The 22,239-nt window shown below is 38.1% G+C and overlaps 2 protein-coding genes and 1 long non-coding RNA gene across 3 annotated transcripts; all 3 read right to left on the bottom strand.

Annotated features, from left to right (window-relative positions):
• Nucleotides 1-345: 345 nt before the first annotated feature.
• On the bottom strand, nt 346-3,302 carry si:dkey-30k22.5 (lecithin retinol acyltransferase family protein). The gene is made up of 2 exons (XM_035419797.1): nt 2,802-3,302; nt 346-1,031 (listed from the first exon to the last, which is right to left on the bottom strand). Exons 1-2 carry the CDS (start codon nt 3,300-3,302, stop codon nt 876-878), a joined length of 657 nt encoding a protein of 218 aa, XP_035275688.1. The 3' UTR covers nt 346-875.
• A 515-nt stretch (nt 3,303-3,817) lies between these two features.
• On the bottom strand, nt 3,818-9,412 carry lrata (lecithin retinol acyltransferase a). The gene is made up of 2 exons (XM_035416769.1): nt 7,038-9,412; nt 3,818-5,683 (listed from the first exon to the last, which is right to left on the bottom strand). Exons 1-2 carry the CDS (start codon nt 7,560-7,562, stop codon nt 5,531-5,533), a joined length of 678 nt encoding a protein of 225 aa, XP_035272660.1. The 5' UTR covers nt 7,563-9,412; the 3' UTR covers nt 3,818-5,530.
• Nucleotides 9,413-11,292: 1,880 nt separating this feature from the next.
• On the bottom strand, nt 11,293-19,904 carry LOC118226831. Its single transcript, XR_004765105.1, has 3 exons — nt 19,847-19,904; nt 13,035-13,076; nt 11,293-11,968 (listed from the first exon to the last, which is right to left on the bottom strand). It is a non-coding gene; the product is annotated as an uncharacterized LOC118226831 (long non-coding RNA).
• Between the last annotated feature and the right edge of the window lie 2,335 nt (nt 19,905-22,239).

Raw genomic sequence — 22,239 nt, 5'->3', positions numbered from 1 at the left:
TAGTTAGATTAGACCAAATTTTTATTAATTATTTTTTACATACAATAGAGGTCATTAGCTTGTTGTTAGTTATCCGCAGTGCCAGTAATTTTTGAGGGCACTATAATTCAATCCAGTGCAATCCAAGAATGTGGAGCAGCATTGGATTTTTACAGAATTGTTTTACAGAAATGTTTTACAGAATTGGAATGTACCACATTTATACAATCTGTGAACTGAAGAAAACAAATAAAATACACCATTATATGTCTGACTGCATGTATCTAAAAATTGGTTAAAATAGGTTAAAAAAAGAAAAGATAAGACTGTTGAAAACTGACCAGTTTTATTCATGAAATACATATACAACATCGGGAAATTCAGTGGAATTTTTCAATGACAGGAACATTTTGCTGTGTATTCAAAACCATTCAGTAGCTTTACCAGATATCACCTGTGACTTGATATGACATTTAAATACACTTGTTTTTCAAAAGAGGATGAAGCCTGTGATTTATACAAGATATACAGCATAGATTCTAATTATGCTCAAGATTCAGCCCAAGAAAGCACCTTCAATTTATCTCTTTTTCATTAAAACGCCACATACTCGTCTGCAGTGGGCATTCATTACCTCAACCCCCAATATCAGATACTGTATGGGACATATCATCAGGTAATGGAGCGTGATAGATAGAATTGGTTATTGACTGGATGCAATTTTTCTCACAAATGTGTATGTGGTATGTGTCCAGCATACCTGAAAACATTAAAAAAGGGAAAAAAAAGAACACCACACCAAGCATTCTGCATCCAAGGGCACAGAAGCACGAGAATAACAACAGCAGAAAGCAGTCTTTTAGGAGTTCTTCTTTTCCGAGAGGGGCGATGCGAGCTTACGATGCCATCCAGATGGTGAATGAGACGAGCAGAGTGGGCAGCCAGGTGAGAGGGGTCACAGCGCCCAGGTAGAGCATGGTGCAGACCCCCAGCAGCGCGGTCAGAAATGCACTCTTTTTACAGCACACAATCTTCCTCACGGTTTTACAGAACTGCGCAAGGCGAGACAAAAAAGAAGAACAGAGGACGTTGTCATTAATCACCGATCGCTATTCAAATCACATGCGGGAGGGGGTGAGGGAGGTTGTCATTTGCAAAGCTCGATTGAGAATATCTAGGGCACCTGGTTTATTGCGCAAAGGCTGTTGGGTAAAGCTACTTCAGTAATCCCCGAATCTTCAACGTGGACTTTGTTAAAATGACTGAAAATCCATTTTGATTTCTCAAGAATAAAGCGCTCTCACTGACACAAAACAAGACCACAAAGCACTATTATTATAGCATGTACAGTAGTATGTATGAATCCATCACATACGAGTATCTGTAAAAAACAATTTACAGATAACTGCAGTTAGAAATGGATACTCATTCTAGGTTGTGGTTCTCTGGATCTGACTGCATATTCATAAAGCTTGTTTAAGTACTGATCTAACGTTGGGGCTACCTGGTCATACTCCAAGCTTATCTTTAGTGAACTAAAAGACTGAATTTATCCATGATCAGCACTTCAACTCTGAGACATTTTGTAGAACAGTGGTTTCTAGGTCTCTTCTCAAGTACCCCAGCAAGATCCAGGTATTTGATGGGTTCCACCTCAAGCACACCAGAGATGGAACAACAAATCCCTGGATCTGGCTGGGTGTACCCAAGGAGAGAATTGGGAACCACTGTTGCAGTATACGGATCCTGATACGCTGAGGTGGCTAACTGCACACTTCCCAGGTCTGCACCCAATTAAAACACTAGATGGGGCTGCTTATCTATGAAGGAACTTTATGTTTAGCATTGGTGTCTTCTAATGTTGCATTCATTTTCCTCAATAATTATGCTAATTTTGGGGGGAAATTGGGAGTAGCAAACACATTACATCCTCAATAAAGTTGGGTAAGTGACACATGAAGGGCTATTAGATTACACTGAATTAATTTAAGCTACATTCTAATCCAGAGCAAAACTACACACCTCCACCTCTCACAGGCCCTTGGGGCTTTTGCGTCTGTGTGATGCTGATAAGACAGCATGACTTATTTCCTTTTTCTTATTAGTCACATCAGTTTGTCTCAGGTTCAGAGCAGGACTGTATGAAATTGCAATGCAAAATTCTATATTGGCCCCTCTGTCAGCGTACAATATTTAAGTAACACAGCACAAGCTACAGAGACATTTGCAATGTGTTGGCAACTCCCTGTAGCCATGACTGTATTCACAATAACAAAAAGGTTGCAACATATAGAAATAACATATATTATTTGCAAGTAACAGTGTGCGTGTTGTGATACTGTTTGCCAGCCAATCAGCCAATCAGCATCCAAAATTGTAAGCTAGCATACTGTAAACTAGCATATTGCAATTTACATAATTTCATCATTTATTATTAGAATACTTTTGGTATGTCTACTTTTCATCCAAATGTGTGTGTGTGTGTGTGTGAGAGAGAGAGACCTCACATTGATCCAGATTGAGGGTAGATGCACTCTGTGTCTGTCTGTGTGAGTGTGTGTAGTATTTTCGTTCAGTTTATCAGCACCTTAACAAGTAATAAAGACATTTTGATGCCCAAGACATTAGAAGATCATGGCTTTCTACAGGAGAATTGTGTAAAATCATGAAAAATCCCCCCATTGAATTTGTATGACTTTGTGACTTAGTGAATCCAAGCAGTTTAACTTTCTTTTTTTCAAAAAATCCTCAGACTGTTAGGAACGAATAAAATAATTAACAAAATTGAATTTGATAGGAGCTGAGATGGAAATGTGGCCTACCTGGTAGGTCTGAAAGCTTATGCAAGTGCCATATCTGCAGTACATGACATAGTGCTCACAGTTGTACCAGAGGAGACTGTACGTTATGGACCCCAGCAGCTTCTCGGCCCTCCTTGCCACCTCTTCGCCACAAAATGGTGGCCGACTGCAGGCCTTGTCCATGTGGTTGACCAGAATCTCGGCCCCGTAGGCAAAGTCCTCCACGGTGTCCACTCTCACGCTGGCCATTTTGGCCAGCACGCCCAGGACCAGCCGGTTGTTGGTCACCATCTCCTTGATGACATCTTGGTTCTTGGTGATGGCGGGCAGGATGTCGGGGATGAGATGCGCGACCCTGTTGTCTCCCAGATAGATGCCGAAATGCGTGAAAAGAGTCCGGGGCACCTCCAGCAGGTCCCCCCGTTTGTAAAGGGAGAGGTCATACTTGCGTTTCGACTTCTCCTCCTCTTCCACTGCTTTTGTGGCAAAGAATAGCAGGCTCAGAAACTGTAGGGGAAACATGGTGCAGTCTGCGGTCTAAATAAGTTGGGCATCCAACTTTTTATTCTCACATGGGGTAGGAGGAGCCAAGGGATTATAAATTGAGGGACCCATGGGAATTTAGAATAACGTAAGGAGCTTTTCAATGTCACATGATTATGTAACAAGAGGATTTTACAAGAAGGATGTATGCAGTCCTGTTCCCTCGGTTTTATTAAAGGAAATCTCTATATTCATAGATTTTAATTTAACTTAAAACTGTAAATGCTGTTTGCAACAGTTTGACTAAAGATTTAGTGGCATTTATATAATGCTTACTGGCAATTAAAAGCCTCTGGAGTACACTTTCTCAATGAGCTGTTCCCAGGTATTATAATATTTCCTCATGTTCTAACTCTGTAAACACTGTACAAGAAGGCTGGGCAAATGAAAAATGATGCAAATGTAATGCCAGCTGTGGCAAAGTCATTGATGGTTTAGACAGTCAAAGGTGGCTTATCTAAACATGAGTATCCACCAAGACCAGTTGACGTGTTTAAAATCTGTCATTTATTAAGTCTACTAACAGTAATAATTACATGCAAGATGATGGTTTCTATTTGTAAATCCTCACAAAAACAGGGTTCCGCCTTCTACACATACATTTTTGCAAAGCAAATGCCACTAATACTGGAAACCAGGGACAGACTCAAAGGGCAACATTTGAGAATGTTGGGCACTTTGTCAAAGTGTTGAACTGTAAGGGAGTTTGAAGGAACTCCACAATTCACAAGAGAAGTGTTTGACAGCCTCAAGACTGATGAACTTCACCTGAGTCAGTAGAGCAAGCTCACAACTGTGAAAAATGTATTTCTCTACAAGTCCTGAACCTGTTGTCTACCTGTGTGTATGTGTGTGCACATGTGTATAACTGTCAAGAAACAGTCAAGTAAATTTTGTGCGTTGCATATTTGGCATGTGGAAGTACATAAACAATTGAACACCAGAATGTATAGACTGAAAGGAGTTTTTTTGTTGTTGTCAAGAACAGAGTGGCATGGATTCAAACATATGTCCTTAATATGTACTTCCAAGTAAATGCAAGTTTTATTTTGTGTTCTTCACAAACACATTGGTGAGTTCACAGGACACCAAAATGAACTTCGCAAAATGTTTGAAAATAAATATAAATTTATTTGCAAGTCAGAGTTAAGGACAAATGTTGGTTAAATCCCAGTCAATGTGTGTAAAGAGCAAACAAATTTTCCCCATTAAAAAAAATGAATGCAATACATTAATTTACAAATGCAGTCTTTAAATATTGTCTTTCCCCAACCCTTATACATACAGTATCAATACAGTTGTGATCAGACTGGCATCAAGACAGTTATTACAAAAAAAATTATATATTCCATATCTCAATGTTTGACATTAAATGTATAATAGATTAATCACTTTGATACATTAAAATGTCATAAAGCACTTCTACTGACTGCTACCCCTTATGAAAAAATGTGCTACAGTGACTACTAATTCTTCAAACCAGGGATTCCCATCTTCGGCATGAGGCAAACATGCTCAAGTCATCAACTCAACTCACACTTAAAGAACAGTGAACACATGAACAGATTAACTTTCTATACTTCCACACATAGTTTAAGGCAGTCAGTTTCATAAAACCATCAGAGTAAACTGAACACTTAGTTTTCACAATGCATGGACAGTGCTTGTTTGGATACACCACAATTTAATGGCCCTTTTCATTGATGAAATATTACTATGCCCAATCAAGCATATTTCCAGAGTTTTCTTCTGAAACCCTTTGGTGCTCCAAGTCGTTATGAAAACTCAAACCTCTTTTTCTCTCTTTATTAACCCTCATTCCTTCCACACGCATTCATTTTCAGCATTGACGGAATCTTGAAGGTACAGCTGACTGCAATATCCATTATTTTCTCATATTTGGAGAGAAATTATTGCACCAGTGTGCGAGTTACACCTCTTCCAGAAACAACTGTTATAATTGTAAAAAAAAGTTCTATACAATCTTCTCCAAGGTATGAACAGCACACAATATCACAAAGAATGTAATCATATTTGAGACAAAATGAATTGGTGACAGAAAATACAGACTTACACAGTAAGTGGTGCATTAAAAAACTTGTGCAATACAAACGAACAAACAAAAAACAAACAAACACCATTTCCCTTCCTCTTAGAGTTACAGATGTGATGTACCAGTGCAGTTGCAGTGTCTGATCTCAGGTCAGTTAGCCAGCCATCCAAAGAATGAATGGGATTAGAAGAGTGGGTAGCGCAGTGGAGGGCGCCATACCAAAGCAAACGATGGATATGAGACCTAGACCAGCGGTAAATAGGACGCTCCTCTGGTCCCGGACCACAGACTTCAGGAATTCAAGGAACTGCAAGCCAGATATGTAATTAATCACTAAATATTGCACATAATATCATAATCAATTCAGGGACAAAAAGACGCATTATTACATTGGCGAGAAATCTTTTAAAGAATCTGAAAAGTAATTATGGTTTGTAGTTAACAGGCTAAAACATATAGCTAAGTGTTCTCAGTGCAATCAAGTCTTGCTCTAAGGTGGATACACAAAGACTGTTTTGCAGAACTTCCGTGTCAATGCAGATTCACATAGGCTACTTCTAGAAACAGGTTCTCAAACTCTGAGGGTCCCCTGTTTATCATGTTTTTTTGTTCCAAACACAGTTGCAAGTCCCGAATTGTAATAATATAGGGCATGTTAAACGCAGACTAAAGACTCATCTCTTCAGGCTGCACCTCTCCCCACCCCTCCCTAGCCTATAGTTTAGCTCAATGTACCTAGTTAGGGTAATATGATTACGTTAGTTTGGCAGGATTGTTTTTGTCCGATTAGGCAAATGTGATTCCAGTGCTAGTTTGTACTTAGTAGGATTGTTGTTTGCTGAACAAGTTACTCTACAGGGTTGGAGTCCTGATCTGTGGTCACTTCTGGCACTACGATCTTTACTTAACTCTAGTGTGTTTCTTTTGCACCTCTGCACTTTGAACTAATGCACTTGTTGTACGTCGCTCTGGATAAGAGCGTCTGCTAAATGCCTGTAATGTAATGTAATGTAATTGTTTTTTAAATTGTTTTTAACACTTTTAATGGCCTTCGAACTATACCGTGCATTCTATGAATAATAATGTTCCATGTTCATGTTCCAGGATTTTATCAACCAAGATTGGTTTGATTTTCTGAAATGTGACAATTGATTCTTTTAGAAAGAGGCGCTGACACCCGTCACTAAAACTACATTTATGAGCCAACCCTGCATTCAATTAAATTAAGTTCATTAGGGAAAACAGAACTTGAACACCTGTTTTCAACAACGTTTAGGCTACTGCATATATTGGTTGTAACAAGAACCACCATCAGGATCGGAAAAGTTTAGCTCTAGCTGATTTCCGAACAAACTGCCTGCTCAAACGTGTGCATGTGGATTTAATTTAGAGTCAATTTTCACTAAGGAATTAAGATCATTTACGTTTATTTATCGTCACACTTTGCTAAAGAGAACATAGCTCTGGTGTCTGGAAATAAACGTCACTGAACTCAATAGTATAAGAACGCTAAAACTAAACTGAAACACACAACAACAAAAAAACTCAAACACCTATGTGCATCAAACGAAAGCTATAGCCGACTACCGATGATGAAGAAGACCTTCACAATATGTAAAAACCCACTACCTGTCCACTGGGGAGAACGCAAAACGGTTTACCTGGTCGGTTTGCATACTTGCAGCAGAGCCGTATCTGCAGTAGGTAACAAAGTGCTCACAATTATTCCACATCAAGCTGTAAGATATGACCCCAATCAATGCTTCGGCTCTTTTGACGATGTCCTCGTTGGGCAATGGCTGCTTTTTGCATGCATGATCCATGCTGTTGACTAAAATATTGGATCCGAATGCAAAATCTTCAACTGTATCAACCCGTATACTAGCAGTCTTGGACAGAACGCCCAAAAGCAATCTTTTATTAGTGACGACTTCATTAATTTGATTCTTGTCGCTTGTGAGGTTAGGCAGGATGTCCGGAATAAGATGCGCCACTTTGTTTTCACCCAGGTAAATACCAGAGTGGATGAACAAGGTGCGAGGGACCTCTAAGAGATCACCCCTCTGGAAAGAAGTCGCATGACTGTGTTTCCTGCACTTGTCGTCGTCAGACCAAGTGCATTTAAAGAGATTAAAAATGGAAAAGAGACACAGTTTCTCAAGAAGAAACGTTACTGAGTCAAACATTTTGGAAGTTTCTGAATCATCTCTTATCGGACCTTTTATCCTGAAGTGTACAAGGAGGGGACCGGATTACATCATGCATTACCGATGATGCTATTGGCTGCAATGATGGCTTCAGTTCAGTGCCACGTCGAGCGAACAGCATTAATATTTGTAAACTCATAACCCAGTACAAAGCTCTCAAACTTCGTTTGCACGTTTTCAGAAGTTACATTTTCAGCATCAGCATTTCTGCTGTATTGAGGTGTTCATGTTTTTTTTAATTTTTATTTTTATTTCACACAGGTCTTTTAACCAAGTGTATCTGGTTCAAAATGGATGATGCTAAACATATAAAGTTACAAAATTAAATGTTGGCCATCCAAAATTGGTTTTCGGCAGGTAACTTTGTATTTACTTGCCTCATTCACAAATTAAACCTTTTGAACAAATTCCACCAGTTCCATTCCCCAAAGATTCCTGAAAGACTGACTGTTCCTGAAAAATGTGTATGTAACTCAAACGGCTTCTATGTTGTCCTTATAATTATTATAATGTCACCAGTATATGGTCCTGAGCTACATGCACTGATTTCCCAAAGGGATGCAGCATGCAAACTCTGGCTCTCGCTTTACAACAGTTATACACAACCATGTGTGTGTGTTTTTTGTTTGTTTGTTTTTTTCGTTGGAGGGGGTGGTGATGTTAATGGCAAAATCAAAAGGGAAATGCAAAATCAGATGGAGTGGTGCTTTAGTGACAAGAAGAAATATGTTGGAATATGGCAGTAATTAACTTTCTGGATGCAATGCACAACAACCCCTTTCTTGTAATGACCCCAGGAGAATTAACTAATAGAAGGAGAGTTATGCAGTAAAAAATACTAAAATATAGTTTTATCTTCTTTATTTAATTGGAGGACCAAAGATAAAATCGTAAGAAATTTGCTTGTAAAAATCTGCTTGTGCAAATCTTTCTTTATGATCACAAACTCCCAAAAATATACCAATTTCTGCAGGATAGTAGACAGTAGACATTGGATAGTAGACATTGGAAACGAGAGCTCTGTACAACTGTGACACTTAGCCAGTGGACTGAGTGTCTGTCAGTCACTGACCTCGGCCCACAGGGGTCATTCTGGGAGAAGCCAATGCTGAGGCATTTGTCTTGTTTTTTTTTTTTTTGCAATTCTTCCTCCACATCATGCTGTACAAAGAACCTGCATGGGAATCTCCATGACAACACCTTTGAATAAATTAACCCTCTGTGGCTTACACTGTGGATCCAGATAATGAGACATCCGTCTTTCCCACCGAATGTCACGGTGTTGATTTATTGTGAAACTGTGACTCTGACAGCACAAATTGATGAGCCCCGGACATCTTCTCTTTAGAGAATGCTAAGCGGCTTTTTAACAGGTTCTTAGTTCAACAAAAAAAAAGGAAAAAGCCAAAGGGCTGTATTAACAATGATAAATTGATTCATATAAACTTTTGTGTGTGTTGAATAAGACATGCTCACAGCACTTTTCACTCTATTTCCTTATTTTCCTTTATTTTTCTATCATTCTGGCGTTTTAGTATCCTTATTTCTCTACAGTTTGCACCCTTGGAACAAATAAATTGCCACATGCCGTTTAGCACAGATCTATAATAACAAAGAAAACGGCAGAAGCACCTAGGCTGTTTAAAAATAATTCTATAACAGCAGATTTTAATGGCACACATATTTCACAGTTAGAACAAGTGTCAGGGGTGATATTTAGCAATAGGGCCATTTTAAATATTAACTAGGTGGCCATTTTGCAAAAATGAATCAATGAGTTCACTGGCCATAACCTAATACAATATTGGTTAATTGGGGAAGTAAGAAATATGTTGGGTTCTCTCTCTCTCTCTCTCTCTCTTTCTCTCTCTCTCTCTCTCTCTCTATATATATATATATATATATAAAGAGAGAGAGAGAGTATATATACAAATTCATGTAAAAATATTTTAAACTTGCTGTTAGAGCACACATAAACTCTGCTTTTTGATTGAGGAGTGAAGCAGTACCCCTCTGCCCCACCTCATCCCACTACTGAGAGAGCCCCCCACCTCAGGATGTCTCCTGCAAGACCAAATCCTAGCTCTGAATCTGGATGTGGTGTGCCTCGCACACAAACAGTGTTCCACTGAAATGAACCTACAGACTAAAGCATAAAAACCACCACAAATCAACACACCAGGAACTGGATAAGCTGTTCACAGACAGCTCTCTGTGGTGGATACAAAGACTTAACTTTTAAGAGCCCATGTATTTACATGTACTGTGATGTTCCTCCCTCCCCTTTTATTATTGACATAAAAGTAGTACCATAAGAAACAAGTAATATTATTGTTAGTTGCTAATATATTTGTCAGCAAACTTCTTCATTTCAGTCGTTATGGTTTACAATCATGTCGATCCTTCATTTTCTGAAAACGCTGCTTAACTTGTAATGAAAGGAAGGGTGGGTCCCCTTCTTTTATGATGTATTTAGCCAATGTTTATCATAACACATACTGTGTTTTGCTTAACAAAAGTGGCTTCATGCTTGGTCTACATTTAGAAAACAGAATGATTTCTTAAAACTGAAACACACATACAAGTGGTGCAACAAAATGTTTTAAAATATTGCTTTATGCATTAATTTGACCAGTGTAATCTGTATACATTATTAACAACCTTTTAACTGCCAAAAATAGAAATAGATAAATGTAAATTATACAAGAATACATGTTTTCTGACAGTTTTCCAATCTTACTGAAAAGGGCTAGTGTAGGTGGAAGGTTTTGTTCAGGCATTAAAATATCGAATTCAAATAATTAACTAATCTTTTTTTAATTCCCCTATAGCCATCTAACTCATATGAATTCATAGTTTAATAAGAGCTTCTGACAAGCCCTGTGAGAATTTTATTTTGAACCTTAATTATTTCTGTAAAAAAAATGAAGGTTTATCAAAAAATACTTTTCAAGCCAAATGTTATTAGTTCCATAAAATGTTCCATCCAGATCATGAAACCATTCAGAACATGCAATGATTATGAATGGTCAGTTCCCTCTTTCTGTGTGTCAGTGCATTTAAATCTCAGGTTTATATGCTGTCCAAACTGAATTGATATGTAGCACAAATGAACATTAGCATTGTACCAGGATGCAGCTGAGTGTTAAGCTTTATGAACTGAACACTACAACAAAGCCTGATGTATTACTGAAGTTAAAAAAAATCAGTGTCAAAAGTTAAACGAGATGCTGAGGCTACTAAGTATTGATGTTGACAATTGAAGGCAAACCTTTAATGGCATTCTCTGTTAAGCTGTTGTGAACCCCCATTTGAAGACAGAAGAGAAGTTGCAGTGGTTTTTCAGGGAAAACCTAAGTGTTGCAGATTGGTGTTCTGACCTGAAAATGACTGGAAAATGACCTGAGTTTGACTCCCGGCTTCCAGCTGGCTAGTGTTGATGCTGTCACCAGCGACTGCATCTCAAAAAATCTTCATAGAAATCGAAAGGTTGTAAGTTCATATTTGTTTGGCTCTGTGCTGTCCATCCTCATCTTTGTGAGTTGAAAAATCTCCATTGTGCTCAATGTGATTGTAAATGCCATATATGTATAGGTGAAAATGTGAATAGGATTGACCTTAAGGTCTGAATATTTTTTCAGTTTTAAAATTGTGTTTGGCAGATGTTTAGCACCAAATTATTCAACTAATACTGGTGCCCCAGTAATCCAATTAATGAACATTTTATTAGAAATCATACATTAACAGTCACTTTCATTTTGTGAATGGAAGACCTAATTCTATGGGCAAGCAACCAATTTAAATGAGTCCTTTATCACCTGTTAGTATTATGTTACTATGCATTCGTGAAATTTGATTGGTGTGCATGAATGATACTACCAATTAGCTTTACGCATCATATGGGAATACAACAGATCATTTTATATGATCGCTTTACCATATAGGAGTAAAGAAGATTGTATAATATTTAATATAGCTCATGATTTGCCAAAACTCCTGTACTATTCTCTGAAAAAGAGTCAACTTATCTTAGCAAAGTCCACATGCAGCCATGTCTTAAAAATGAATTTAGGTAAAATTAAGCCATGTTTTAAAAACTACTGGTCAATCCATTCAAAATGGCATACAGTATCAGAGCATTAGATTGTAATGATCCTTAGGCATACAGACACAAAAACTCATTTATACCTCATGCAACAACCTTACAACATTTTCACAATGCTTAGTTAGCACTTTGCTTAGCTGTTGTCAGTCTCCTACCTCCACACCACTATGTCAAATGTTAAGCACTGTATTTGTGTATATTTCCATTTTTCTCATTATACTGTGAGTCTTCTATGTCGTTGATTAGTTGTTTTTCAATTGGTGCCGTAAGACAAGTTTCCCTAGAAAAAGCAAGGTGGAAAATACATCCATTACAATATTGTGAGCCACCACATCTTCAAAGAAAATTTAAAATACTTTTTTTGTTGGTTGGGGTGAATTTGAACTCCTTGTTGTTTACTTGGTGTGCTACACAAACTGTGGGCTTCATTAACAAATGCAAATTCTTGGTGCAAACACAGTGTAGGGGGGTGTAACCTAAGGGGTATCGAGGTTCTCTGTGCAGGGGTCAGTGTCAGTCTGTGGCACAAAGCAATGTCCACAGTTTAAATCAAGGTTTTAATTTGCAATTGTAGGAGAACAGCCAAATACATTTGCATTCCAAATTCCTCAAGGCCAGAAATATAATGCTGCTCATTGTCATATGCAATATCCCTACATCTCAAAACTTTCATGCAAACAGAGCTGAATGTGCATAATAAGGACACAACTTGCTTATTTCAGGAACATTATAACTGCAGAGAAAACTGAAAGAACAAAACAGAAAAAGAACAAAAGTAAATTCAAATGTTTAGAGTGTGGGATCAGATTGTTCTGTCACACTCAGGCAAAGCTCCTTAATCTCTGGAACAGCCTTACCAGAGATAAAAATTACTGCTTCTGTGACCCCTTTAAAAGCAATTAATGTTAAACTTTCTTGTATCTTGGTCTGTTTGACCTCATCTGTTATTGTCTAGATTTGCTTTAACTCTTTCTGCTATTTTATGAATACATGAAGACCATATCCTGTTCTTCTATAAAGGTTTTATACAAATAAATTATTTATTTACTTATTTTAGCAGAAAGGCAGCAATGCACAGTGAACATGTGAACAGGGTAATGAGTGAAAGTAATGAGTAATGAGTGAAAGATGAATAATTGTGACTGTGCAAAAATATTTCTGCACATTATGGACTAATGCTCTTAGCTGTTAGGGAGGTTAATGATGTGGCAATATCCCCCATTTCTGCAGGTCAGAGACGGCTCAGCTGAAAGCGATTAAGCTCTGGCCAGGGCATGAACCGCTTGAAAAGTGTGACATAGAAACAATAAGCGCTTGAAAAACTTGCTTTTTTATAGCTTACTGACCTCTCATTAGACCTTGGGAGGGTTACATTCTCAAAGTAGCATCTGGAAAAAGATACAAAGACTTAGATATATACAGAGGTAGCCAATTTAGCTTGTGAAAATATCAGTGCTCTTGGTTGAAGTAAAAAATAATTTTAAAAAGTGATGGGAATAAGAAAAAATATTACATGCATGATAAGCCTCGTTGGGCTTCGTGAAAATACATCATTTAAAAAAATGTTATAATACAGAAACTGATTTTATGCATTTCTAAACACCATGTTAATACACTGAAAATATAATATTGTATGAAGCCTTGTTCGTGTTAACAAGGTGTGCCAGACCCTGGTGCACATGGTGTAGCATTGAAACACCATTATATTCTGGCCATAACTGAGATTCTGGTTCAGCTCATTAAGCTCAGAATGTTTGGAATGCTGGGTTCTAATTGAATCTACATCGAAAGCAATATACACCCCAGTCTAGCAGACATATATTCCCCTTATTTTTCTCACCAATTTGGAATGCCTAAATGTTCAAGTCAGGTCATCAACGAACATCCTCTGTGAGTACTGTATGGCTAGGGATAGCAAGTAAGCCGGAAGTGTCCTCTGATGTCTGTGTGGGGGTGGTCAACATACGCTTTTTCACTCTGTAAGCGTGCAGCTGAAACACCACAGCTATTGGATCAGAGGTCTGCGCAGTGGATGTGATGCAGCATGCAGGTGCCTGCTCCACCAGAGTAGAGTGCGCAATGAGGTGGTGGCTTACCCTGTCAGCATTACTGGGCAATGCCTGCCAATGGCTAATCATGCTTCACTCCATATGCCCACCTGCCCAATCAGCACTGACAAGGTGCAATTTCAATCTGGATCATGGGACAATCATTTTTATTTTTTTAATCTTTATTTTACCTTTATTTCACTAGGTCGACTATGGTGCAACTAACCCCCCTCCCCAGAAAAAAATAAAAACCTGTTAATGCATCTTATTTGCACAAATACTAGAAAGCTGTCAAAGAATGCGGCTTTAGTTCTTTATGAATCGTCTGAGAAGGTGCTAAGCTGAACAAGCTAACTCATTGTATGATGTCAGTGGCACAACCCAGAATTTCACAATAACCAAGAAGAATACTTCTTAACATCAGGAAAAAATGGGATTAAAACCAGATCATAGCTTTATTTCAGAAAAAAAAACCTATGATTATTGATAAATGTGCCTAAATGTTCTCTCTGTGGAGCATGTTGACCAGTCTGACAGTTGTCATGTGGGATCTTTGATTTACAATAAAAATGAAGCAGTTGCTCCTTCCTTTGACTTTGACAGCCCTTTTGTAACATGGGAAGGACAAAAAGCATATTTTAGATGCATTTGTGATATAAATGTTATTGATATACAGTGCCCTCCAAAAGTATAGGAATGGTAGAGTGCTGTATTTGTGTTGAGTCCTCCATATTCAGAGGTGCAAAAGTAAGTAAATGGATTAACTTAAAAGTAAATTAAAAGCAATAAAGTCTAATTCTTGGTTATGCAGCCCTTAAATGCAATAACTGCATCAAGTCTACAACCCATTGAAATCAGACATTGATTCTATGTCTGATTTAATGTGAACTATGTTTGACTAGGTTAAACTTTTGCTTAAATACTATAGGTTTAGAATGTGTAACTGTACCATATATTGTGGTCACTGGTCACACAGTACACAAGCAATATTGTAGTTTTATTTCATTTTTTCTGAGACATTTGGTAAAATGAAAGTCATTACATTAGTCATGTGTCATGTCTGTTGACACCCATCCACACTGCTGTTGTGATTCTGAAATTTGTAATGATCCCAGAATTAATTTTGTACCCCACTGATACACACTGATCCATAAACCAAACGGTACAAGATACGCTGTAAGGCACTGGGCATACAAAAATGCAGCGGCCAATTTTCACCACAAACAAACCTCACCCTCCCCCATAATCCTACAGTAGGATTGTTCTTTGTGACTTCTTCCAACAGTACAGAGTGATACGCTTGAACAGGTCACACTGTACCCAATGAGATGCTGGGTTTATTGGACAGTGCGCAATACCCAGCAGCTCCTGTTTGCTTCACTTCCCCAAACAACGGTTCACAGCGAGTTCAGTTCTGTTCAGGTTCATCGCCGTGGCACGGTTCACCTTTAGGTCAGCTTTTTATCAGTTATTTCCCAGTCATGTGCTTATGAGTAAATACTAGGTGACCACCAGCACCTGGAGCAAGACTTTATAAGTGATGCTAAGGGAGTGGTCACAGAGACCGTAAATCATAATACATACATGCATACTATTTTTGGTAAATGTTGGAACAGACCAGACTTGGCTAATGTGCGTATACGTATACACAGTGTATTGGTGTACTGTAAGATAGGAAACTGAACCATATTCACTTTTGGTTCAGGTGAGGTTGACAGCAAGGCTCCACAAGGCAAGATATGCCACTGTGAGCAGTTTGCCAGAGATTTATTATTGATCATTGATCTTGCGCTAGCCAGCAGGGTTTCGCTGTGTAGTCCTATACAATGCTCTGTATTTTAATCTATTTTCTCCTTGTCCTTTTCCCCTCCCATTTTTGCTGCTACGTTTGCCTTTTTGACTGTGTTTGTTATTTTTATAATGAATTAAGTCTAAGGACCAAACTTGGCTGTTTAATGAGCCACTAGCTCCGTTTATGGACTACACCTCCCAGTATTCTCTCTGCTAAATGTTCCATCATGCTCTGCCAATTGAATTCATCCCATTTTTGGCATTTGACCTGTGAATAGCTAACAGTGATTGCTTTTAGCAGTCCCTGGTTGTTTCAACATTCTAACAGAAACTAGGTTAGAATTATTGAGTAAGACTGTGATTTGAAATTAATTTAAAATAGTCATATGCCACATACACATCTCACCTTGCCTTTCCTTTATATCTAAGTGAGATAAGACCATTTTCTTCAGACTAATACATCACACTGCTATGGTGACCCACAGCCAGCCATTATAAGACAGACATGTTTACTCAGTGACCTTGATTTGAATTTGATTAGATTTTATTTTAATTTTTTTTGTAAGAACCTTCCATTGAGACACTTACTGTAGCACACAGAAAATGAACACACACACACACACACACTCACAAACAAACACAAACACAATTGTCAGCACTGCACACTGAAAAGCCGATGAAAGTCCACAATGGAACTAGATCTCAAATGACTGCAATCCACTATAAGCACTAAAAGCAATGTCTTTGACATTTGGGTCAAATCAAGTGATAATTTTAGTCTATATCTAATATAATTATCTCACGGGTCACGGTTGACACAGTTAAAACGGAACATTTCTGTTATTGTCTAGTCATGGGAGAATGCAGCAGTCTCGCAGTATGAATGAGAGGTAATTCAGGAGAATGCTGTAGCCCTGTGCTTTTCCTTGCAAAGCTCCGAGAAGAGTTTCTGTGTTCGTAGTCTTTTATTTTCACTTGAATGGGGATAGTTTTGTTTTCTGTTCCATGCTGCTTTTTTTCGTGGGATTCCCATCTAAACATGGGAACCTGGCACGGATTCAAACTGCAACACTCTAAGCCCTGAATAACAGATTCAAAGAGTGTTCAAGAATTCACAAAAGATGTTTACGAAGATTTGTTTTCTCTCTCTAACTGGTAACAGTATCTGAAACTTCGTTCCATGATGCAAAACTCCACAGGGAGTTCTATAGAAATTAAAACACTGCTAAGAAGAAAAAAAAAAAAAAGTATCCAATGAGGAAAAAGAACACATTTGTTGTTAACACACACACTCAAATTGTCTTTATGTTCACATTAAAATTCTGAATTTTAAAAATGTGATTGTTTGTTCTGGCTCTAAATATGCACACTGTGAAAGCTATTCAGGAGGCAGGTTCTTATTTTCACAGTTTGTTTGTCTACAAACCCTTGGAACCTTGGCAAGAGTACCTATAATCCTTGGGTACTTGGGAAGTTTCCAGTGTCTACTTCAGATCCATTCCTCAAGCCAAATTAATTTAAGTATGTTGTAATGCACTTTAGAAATATACATAAAATGTATTGCTTTTTATGGGATGACAATTTTGTTGGTTCAAACTTCCATATCAGTTTGGCTGTTGCATCAGTTAAAAAAAACCAAACAAACAAAATCTATGCATTATGCCTTCACAGTAATTTGTAGATACCTTCATGGCTGTTCTCAAAAAACAAAAACAAAGGTTACAAGTGTAACCATGGCAATGTAAGCTAATTGGATCACCACAGCATGGAATCCCCACAATATATCTTCCGCACGGGAGGATGTATTCCACCATAGAATTTCAGAGCAGTCGATGTATGTGCATAGCTTTTCGGCTGCAATCCCTCTGTATATAGCAATCGCAGCACTATGTCTTCCTCCTGTCCTGCCCTATAGGTGCTTTAGGTCATTGGAAAGGAAGCCTGATGCAGTCAATTAGCTCACGAAACCATGATTACTATAGTAGCCTTTGTTATGTAGCATTACTTTGGATCTAGCATTATATCACAATGCTAGATCACGGAATGAACTGGACACGGCCAGTTAGCAAGTGAAACTTAGCGCAACAGTGCTTTGTGATAAGCTCCTGGGAAGGTAAAACTGGTGGTGGTATAACACATAGCTTCCTATCAGAGGGAGCCACATTGACTCAATACTATCTTTACATTGCATTACAGGCATTTAGCAGACAGTCTTGTTTAGAGTGACTCCACAGCCTTTTCATTTTTACACAGCATCCATTTAAACAGCTATATATATACTGAAGCAATTCAGGTTAAGTACCTTGCTGAAGCAACATCCTCCTGGGAATTGAACCCGTAACCTTTCAGTTCCAAGCAGTTCCATAACTGCTACACTACTCTGACGTCCTCACACAAAGGCTGAAGTTGTCTCACGAAGGCACTGTGCAATGGCCAACTGGCCGAGGCAAAGAGCAGAACATATGCCATCGCATCTACCGTAATATGACTCCATGGTAGAGGAGGCTCGGGCACTCTACAGTATGCACATGGCATCACCTAGGAGACTTTGGGCAGGTCACTTGTACCTCTTAAAGGTCCATCCCACAGCTGGAGACGATGGGGGGACCAGGTGCCACAGGGCCCCCGGGGCTTTGACAGCAGGGCTGGGCTTCCTGGCAGCTTCCACAGTGTCCGTGAGAAGAGGCGGCAGCAGTGATCCGATGATGTCTTATCCAGGACCGACTAACAGGAGCATCTGATGACTCACTATCTCAACCCTGCCCGGGACTGAATTGGCTAAATTGCAATGATAATTGTCAGTAGTCCTGATAATCACCGATGTCTTTCGTGGGAATGTCTTCAAACCACAGTGCACTTATCATTTGTGGCTGCACATTGTACCAATACACTCCTTAATGTGCTGTTTGTTTAGATATGTGCTATCTGATCATCACCATGGAGATCCCAAAGGCCAGGTTAAATTACTGTGTATGATCAAGATAGCGAGTACAATTACCAGGATTGGTCATATATCAGCAGCTAAGCTCTACACTGAACTGATTTTAAATAAGGCCGATCAAATTCATAACTGTTTGACACATCCTCTACGCTCCAAATTTCAATAAAGCATCCTGTCAATGGGGCAGAATTTGAAAAAAGCAAAACAACTGCAACACTGCAATTAGTCCCCTCAACTATAAGGCTATTTAATGCATGACTGTATTTGTGTTTTCTTTTCGATTTTATAGGGCCAACATAGGCCATTTTGTGGGGGGGGGAGGGGGTAATGCTGTTTCTTTGAATGTGCTATGAAATTGTTTGCAAAGATGATTGCCATGTATGCATGTCTGGTTTTATTGCACTTGATCAATTGAATTTCCTCATGGGGATAATAAAGTTCACTTTGACATTGACTTTGGCCCAGGTGAGCTTTCAGAATCTCATTTAATAACCTTGCCAGCACTCAACACTACACACAGAGTAAACCACGATTACCACCAATTCAGAGTAAACATATATTCTCAACAAGCTGACCATCTTTGACAATTTCCTCCCAAGAGAATTTACTTTGATTTGTATTTATCCTTAACAGCGCGTGACAAATTAACTAAAAACTAAAATTCATGTCATATCCATTTTTTTAAGTTACACTGGTCGTTTACCTCCCACTAGTGGCTACTTTGAAAAGTGCAGTGTAATAATGAGAGGGTTAAAAAATAAACATTTCAGCGCTGGATGGAGAGCAGTTCCATTGAACGTAATACAAACCAAAAATTCCAAACTTCCTCATGGTGCTAAATCACAAGAAAAATCAAATAAAAAATGGCTGTGACCTACAGACATAGAGATAATGAGTGCAAGCCCGCATGGGAAAAATGTGTGCTAGTTAATATGTAAGCTAGAACTGAAGGAGAAATATATGATAAAAAAGCATTTAGCGTCATATTTTCTTGTATAAATGGCATCATGTTGTCTTCATAAATGGCATCTTCTGCTAACTATCAAGTGTCCACTGCATTCAAGCGCATATAAGAGTAGTACTATAAACCATAAGCTCAGTCTTGGGTCAGTTTACTTTTGAGTGTAAAGTATCTGAGTATCAAGAACATTCACACAGTTAAATTCCTCATAATTTGATAAACACTTGATTTTAAAGGTAGTTTTTAATCAACTCAACTAAATGGATATAAAAGATTGGATATCACAAAATACCCTTCAGTTAAACAAAAATAATATTGAAGTCATTTTTACTGTTTCAAAAAAGCAAAGGACATTTTTTTCATGGATCCAGTTTCTAAAATCCCATTTAGCACATCACCAAATTCTCTTTTACTCACCTCAAGAAATAACGCCTTCACCCCTGTCTGATGCTGAGAAAGCTACTCGTGCCTCATATAATCTAGACCGGAATATTGCAATACCTTTTTCTCTGGCCTTCCAAATTTCGTCATAGGGAAATTACAGATTAGCCAGAATTGAACAAGCACTAACAAGGGCAAAGTAGGAACATATTAGTCATTAGTACATACACCCCCACCCTGGGTCTCTGTTACTCCAAGTAAAAAAAATAATAAATAAATACTGAGTACTCTCAAAAACTCTCTTATAGTCTATTATTTACCCTCAGTTCCAGTTCCTTAAATCACAGCTTAAATCATATATACATATTTTAGGATGGAAATTAATTTATTTTTTTACTTTTTTCATTAGTGAACAAACTATTACCAAAAACGCAAACTAAAAACTATTATGTATCTAGCCATTTAAAAAAAAAGCCTTTATTTTCGCACTCTGTGCTACTTCATTGCATGAAAAGTGCTACAGTATATCATTTATTTATTATTAACTCATTATTAACTATTAAGTCAAAAGGACTCAAAATTAATGGTTTGGCTCATAGAACCAATAATAATAATAATAATAATAACAATTATTATTATTATTATTATTATTATTTCAAGTATGTCTTAGAAGAAACATTTTAAATACTAAATTTTCAAGTACAAAGTGTTTGATTTAATGGATTTAGTTGAAAATGCTTTCACAACATAATTATAGCCAGTGGTGCAACATGCTTGCTTGCTTGGTTGAAAGACTTGAAAAGCACTGGATATGTGGGAACCTATCAGCTCTGAAAGTTGAGCATTTTGTCTAATTAGAGGACAGTATTTTGATGAGAACACGTCAAGGGACTACAGATGGCCCTAGTTTTGTACCAATTCGCATTGTTAATTGATAGTGAATATGCACAGCACAATTCTATTTTATTGGTGTCTAACCTTACAAAATGTAAAAGATGGAACTGTACATGTGGCTATTGAACACTCTGACAACAGAAAAAAGAGGAAATACAGTAAAAGGCCACTAACTTTAAAAAGATTCCTTGGGTACAAATAAACTGGCAAGTAGCTTATCAAGAAATCCTTGCCATACCCCCCATGCAAAGACATGTATGAGTATTTAGGCTACTGTCTGTTAGAGGCGGCGCATTGGTTGTTTAAAATTGCCGGCGTAGGCTACCCTTGCCCATAATCCAAATTCAACCCCTAGCCCCTAGTAGTTCCCCTGGAGTACCCTCAGTATTACAGCTCGCTGACATCACATCGAGGGTCACTTACAAAGATTGTACAAATAACTCTGGGATACCGCCTTCAGAATGAAGGCTACATTGTTGCTGACTCAGTCATTTCTGTTGTCTATCAAATAAATATTTCAAAATATTTTAAAATTGTATTTGTATTTTAATGTATTTTTAAAAGGCTCTATACTATTTGAAAAAAGTATTTAGTTTCACAGGAAAGTATTTATTTAAAGGAATGCATTTTTAACTAATATTTGAGAATGTATTTGGTTTTCCATGAAAATAATTTAAATAAATCAAATACAAAGTATTTCATGTGTAAATGTATTTGAAAATATGTCAAATATGTGTTTAACTACATTTTCAAATACAAATACGTATGTCGTCTGATTTGAATGCATGAAGAAAACATAGTGTTGCTGGAAACCTGGAAGACTCAAACCTTTTCAATGGCCTTTCATACCATACCATTACAAAACCTATGTATCTAACAACCACACAACCTGTGCTCTGAAAAGGAAAGTTATTTAATTAAAAATCTTAAAGACTCTGCATGGCTGGACTAAGGAGGTTTCTGACTGACAGGCCAGTTCTTCCCATTGGATTGGTTTTACTGAACATTATGTCCCTGGTTCACAAAGTGAGGTTTTAATGCAGGTACGGGAACTCTGACAAAGGAATTGAGCAACGTGTGCTAATGCTAGGGGCTTGGACTTTTTGTTTACAAACATCTCACAAGCTCCATTGAGATAGCCCAACCTAAAAAAAGAATACAAAGCTAAAAGCAAGTCATATCTGACTCCTTGCCTCCTTGTTGTGCCAAGACTTACGGGAAGACCTTCTCTATTCTCACCCACCTACCAAACCCCAAACCATCCCAATTACCCCGACAGTTAGTCATCAACGGTAAATCGGGTTCATTGATACATGGACTCCAACAGCCAATGGACCTTACTCCTACGTTGTATGTTGTAGGAGTAAGCGTAGGCGGCTCACTTCTGTCCGTACCCTCCGAAATGCAATTCTCGAAATCCGACTGACTAATTCAAACGGTGAGTAAGATGGGCGTCACGAAACGGCAATTGATTGACAGGTCATTTCGGCTGACCCCTGCGTGTACACAAGAGCCGTTATCTCCATCTGCTATGT

Source organism: Anguilla anguilla, chromosome 5 (genome assembly GCF_013347855.1).
Source record: "Anguilla anguilla isolate fAngAng1 chromosome 5, fAngAng1.pri, whole genome shotgun sequence".
Classification (NCBI taxonomy): Eukaryota; Metazoa; Chordata; class Actinopteri; order Anguilliformes; family Anguillidae; genus Anguilla; species Anguilla anguilla.
The sequence above is the reverse complement of the archived record's forward strand: the minus strand, read 5'-3'. Positions and strand labels throughout refer to the sequence as shown.

What these genes read in the sequence shown, in the direction of transcription:
- si:dkey-30k22.5 (XM_035419797.1), bottom strand. Translation starts at nt 3,302, where the DNA reads ATGTTTCCCCTACAGTTTCTGAGCCTGCTATTCTTTGCCACAAAAGCA. An exon ending in TAAGCTTTCAGACCTACCAG is followed by an intron (nt 1,032 to 2,801) that starts GTAGGCCACATT and finishes CGCCTTGCGCAG; the next exon opens with TTCTGTAAAACCGTGAGGAA.
- lrata (XM_035416769.1), bottom strand. Translation starts at nt 7,562, where the DNA reads ATGTTTGACTCAGTAACGTTTCTTCTTGAGAAACTGTGTCTCTTTTCC. An exon ending in CAAGTATGCAAACCGACCAG is followed by an intron (nt 5,684 to 7,037) that starts GTAAACCGTTTT and finishes TCTGGCTTGCAG; the next exon opens with TTCCTTGAATTCCTGAAGTC.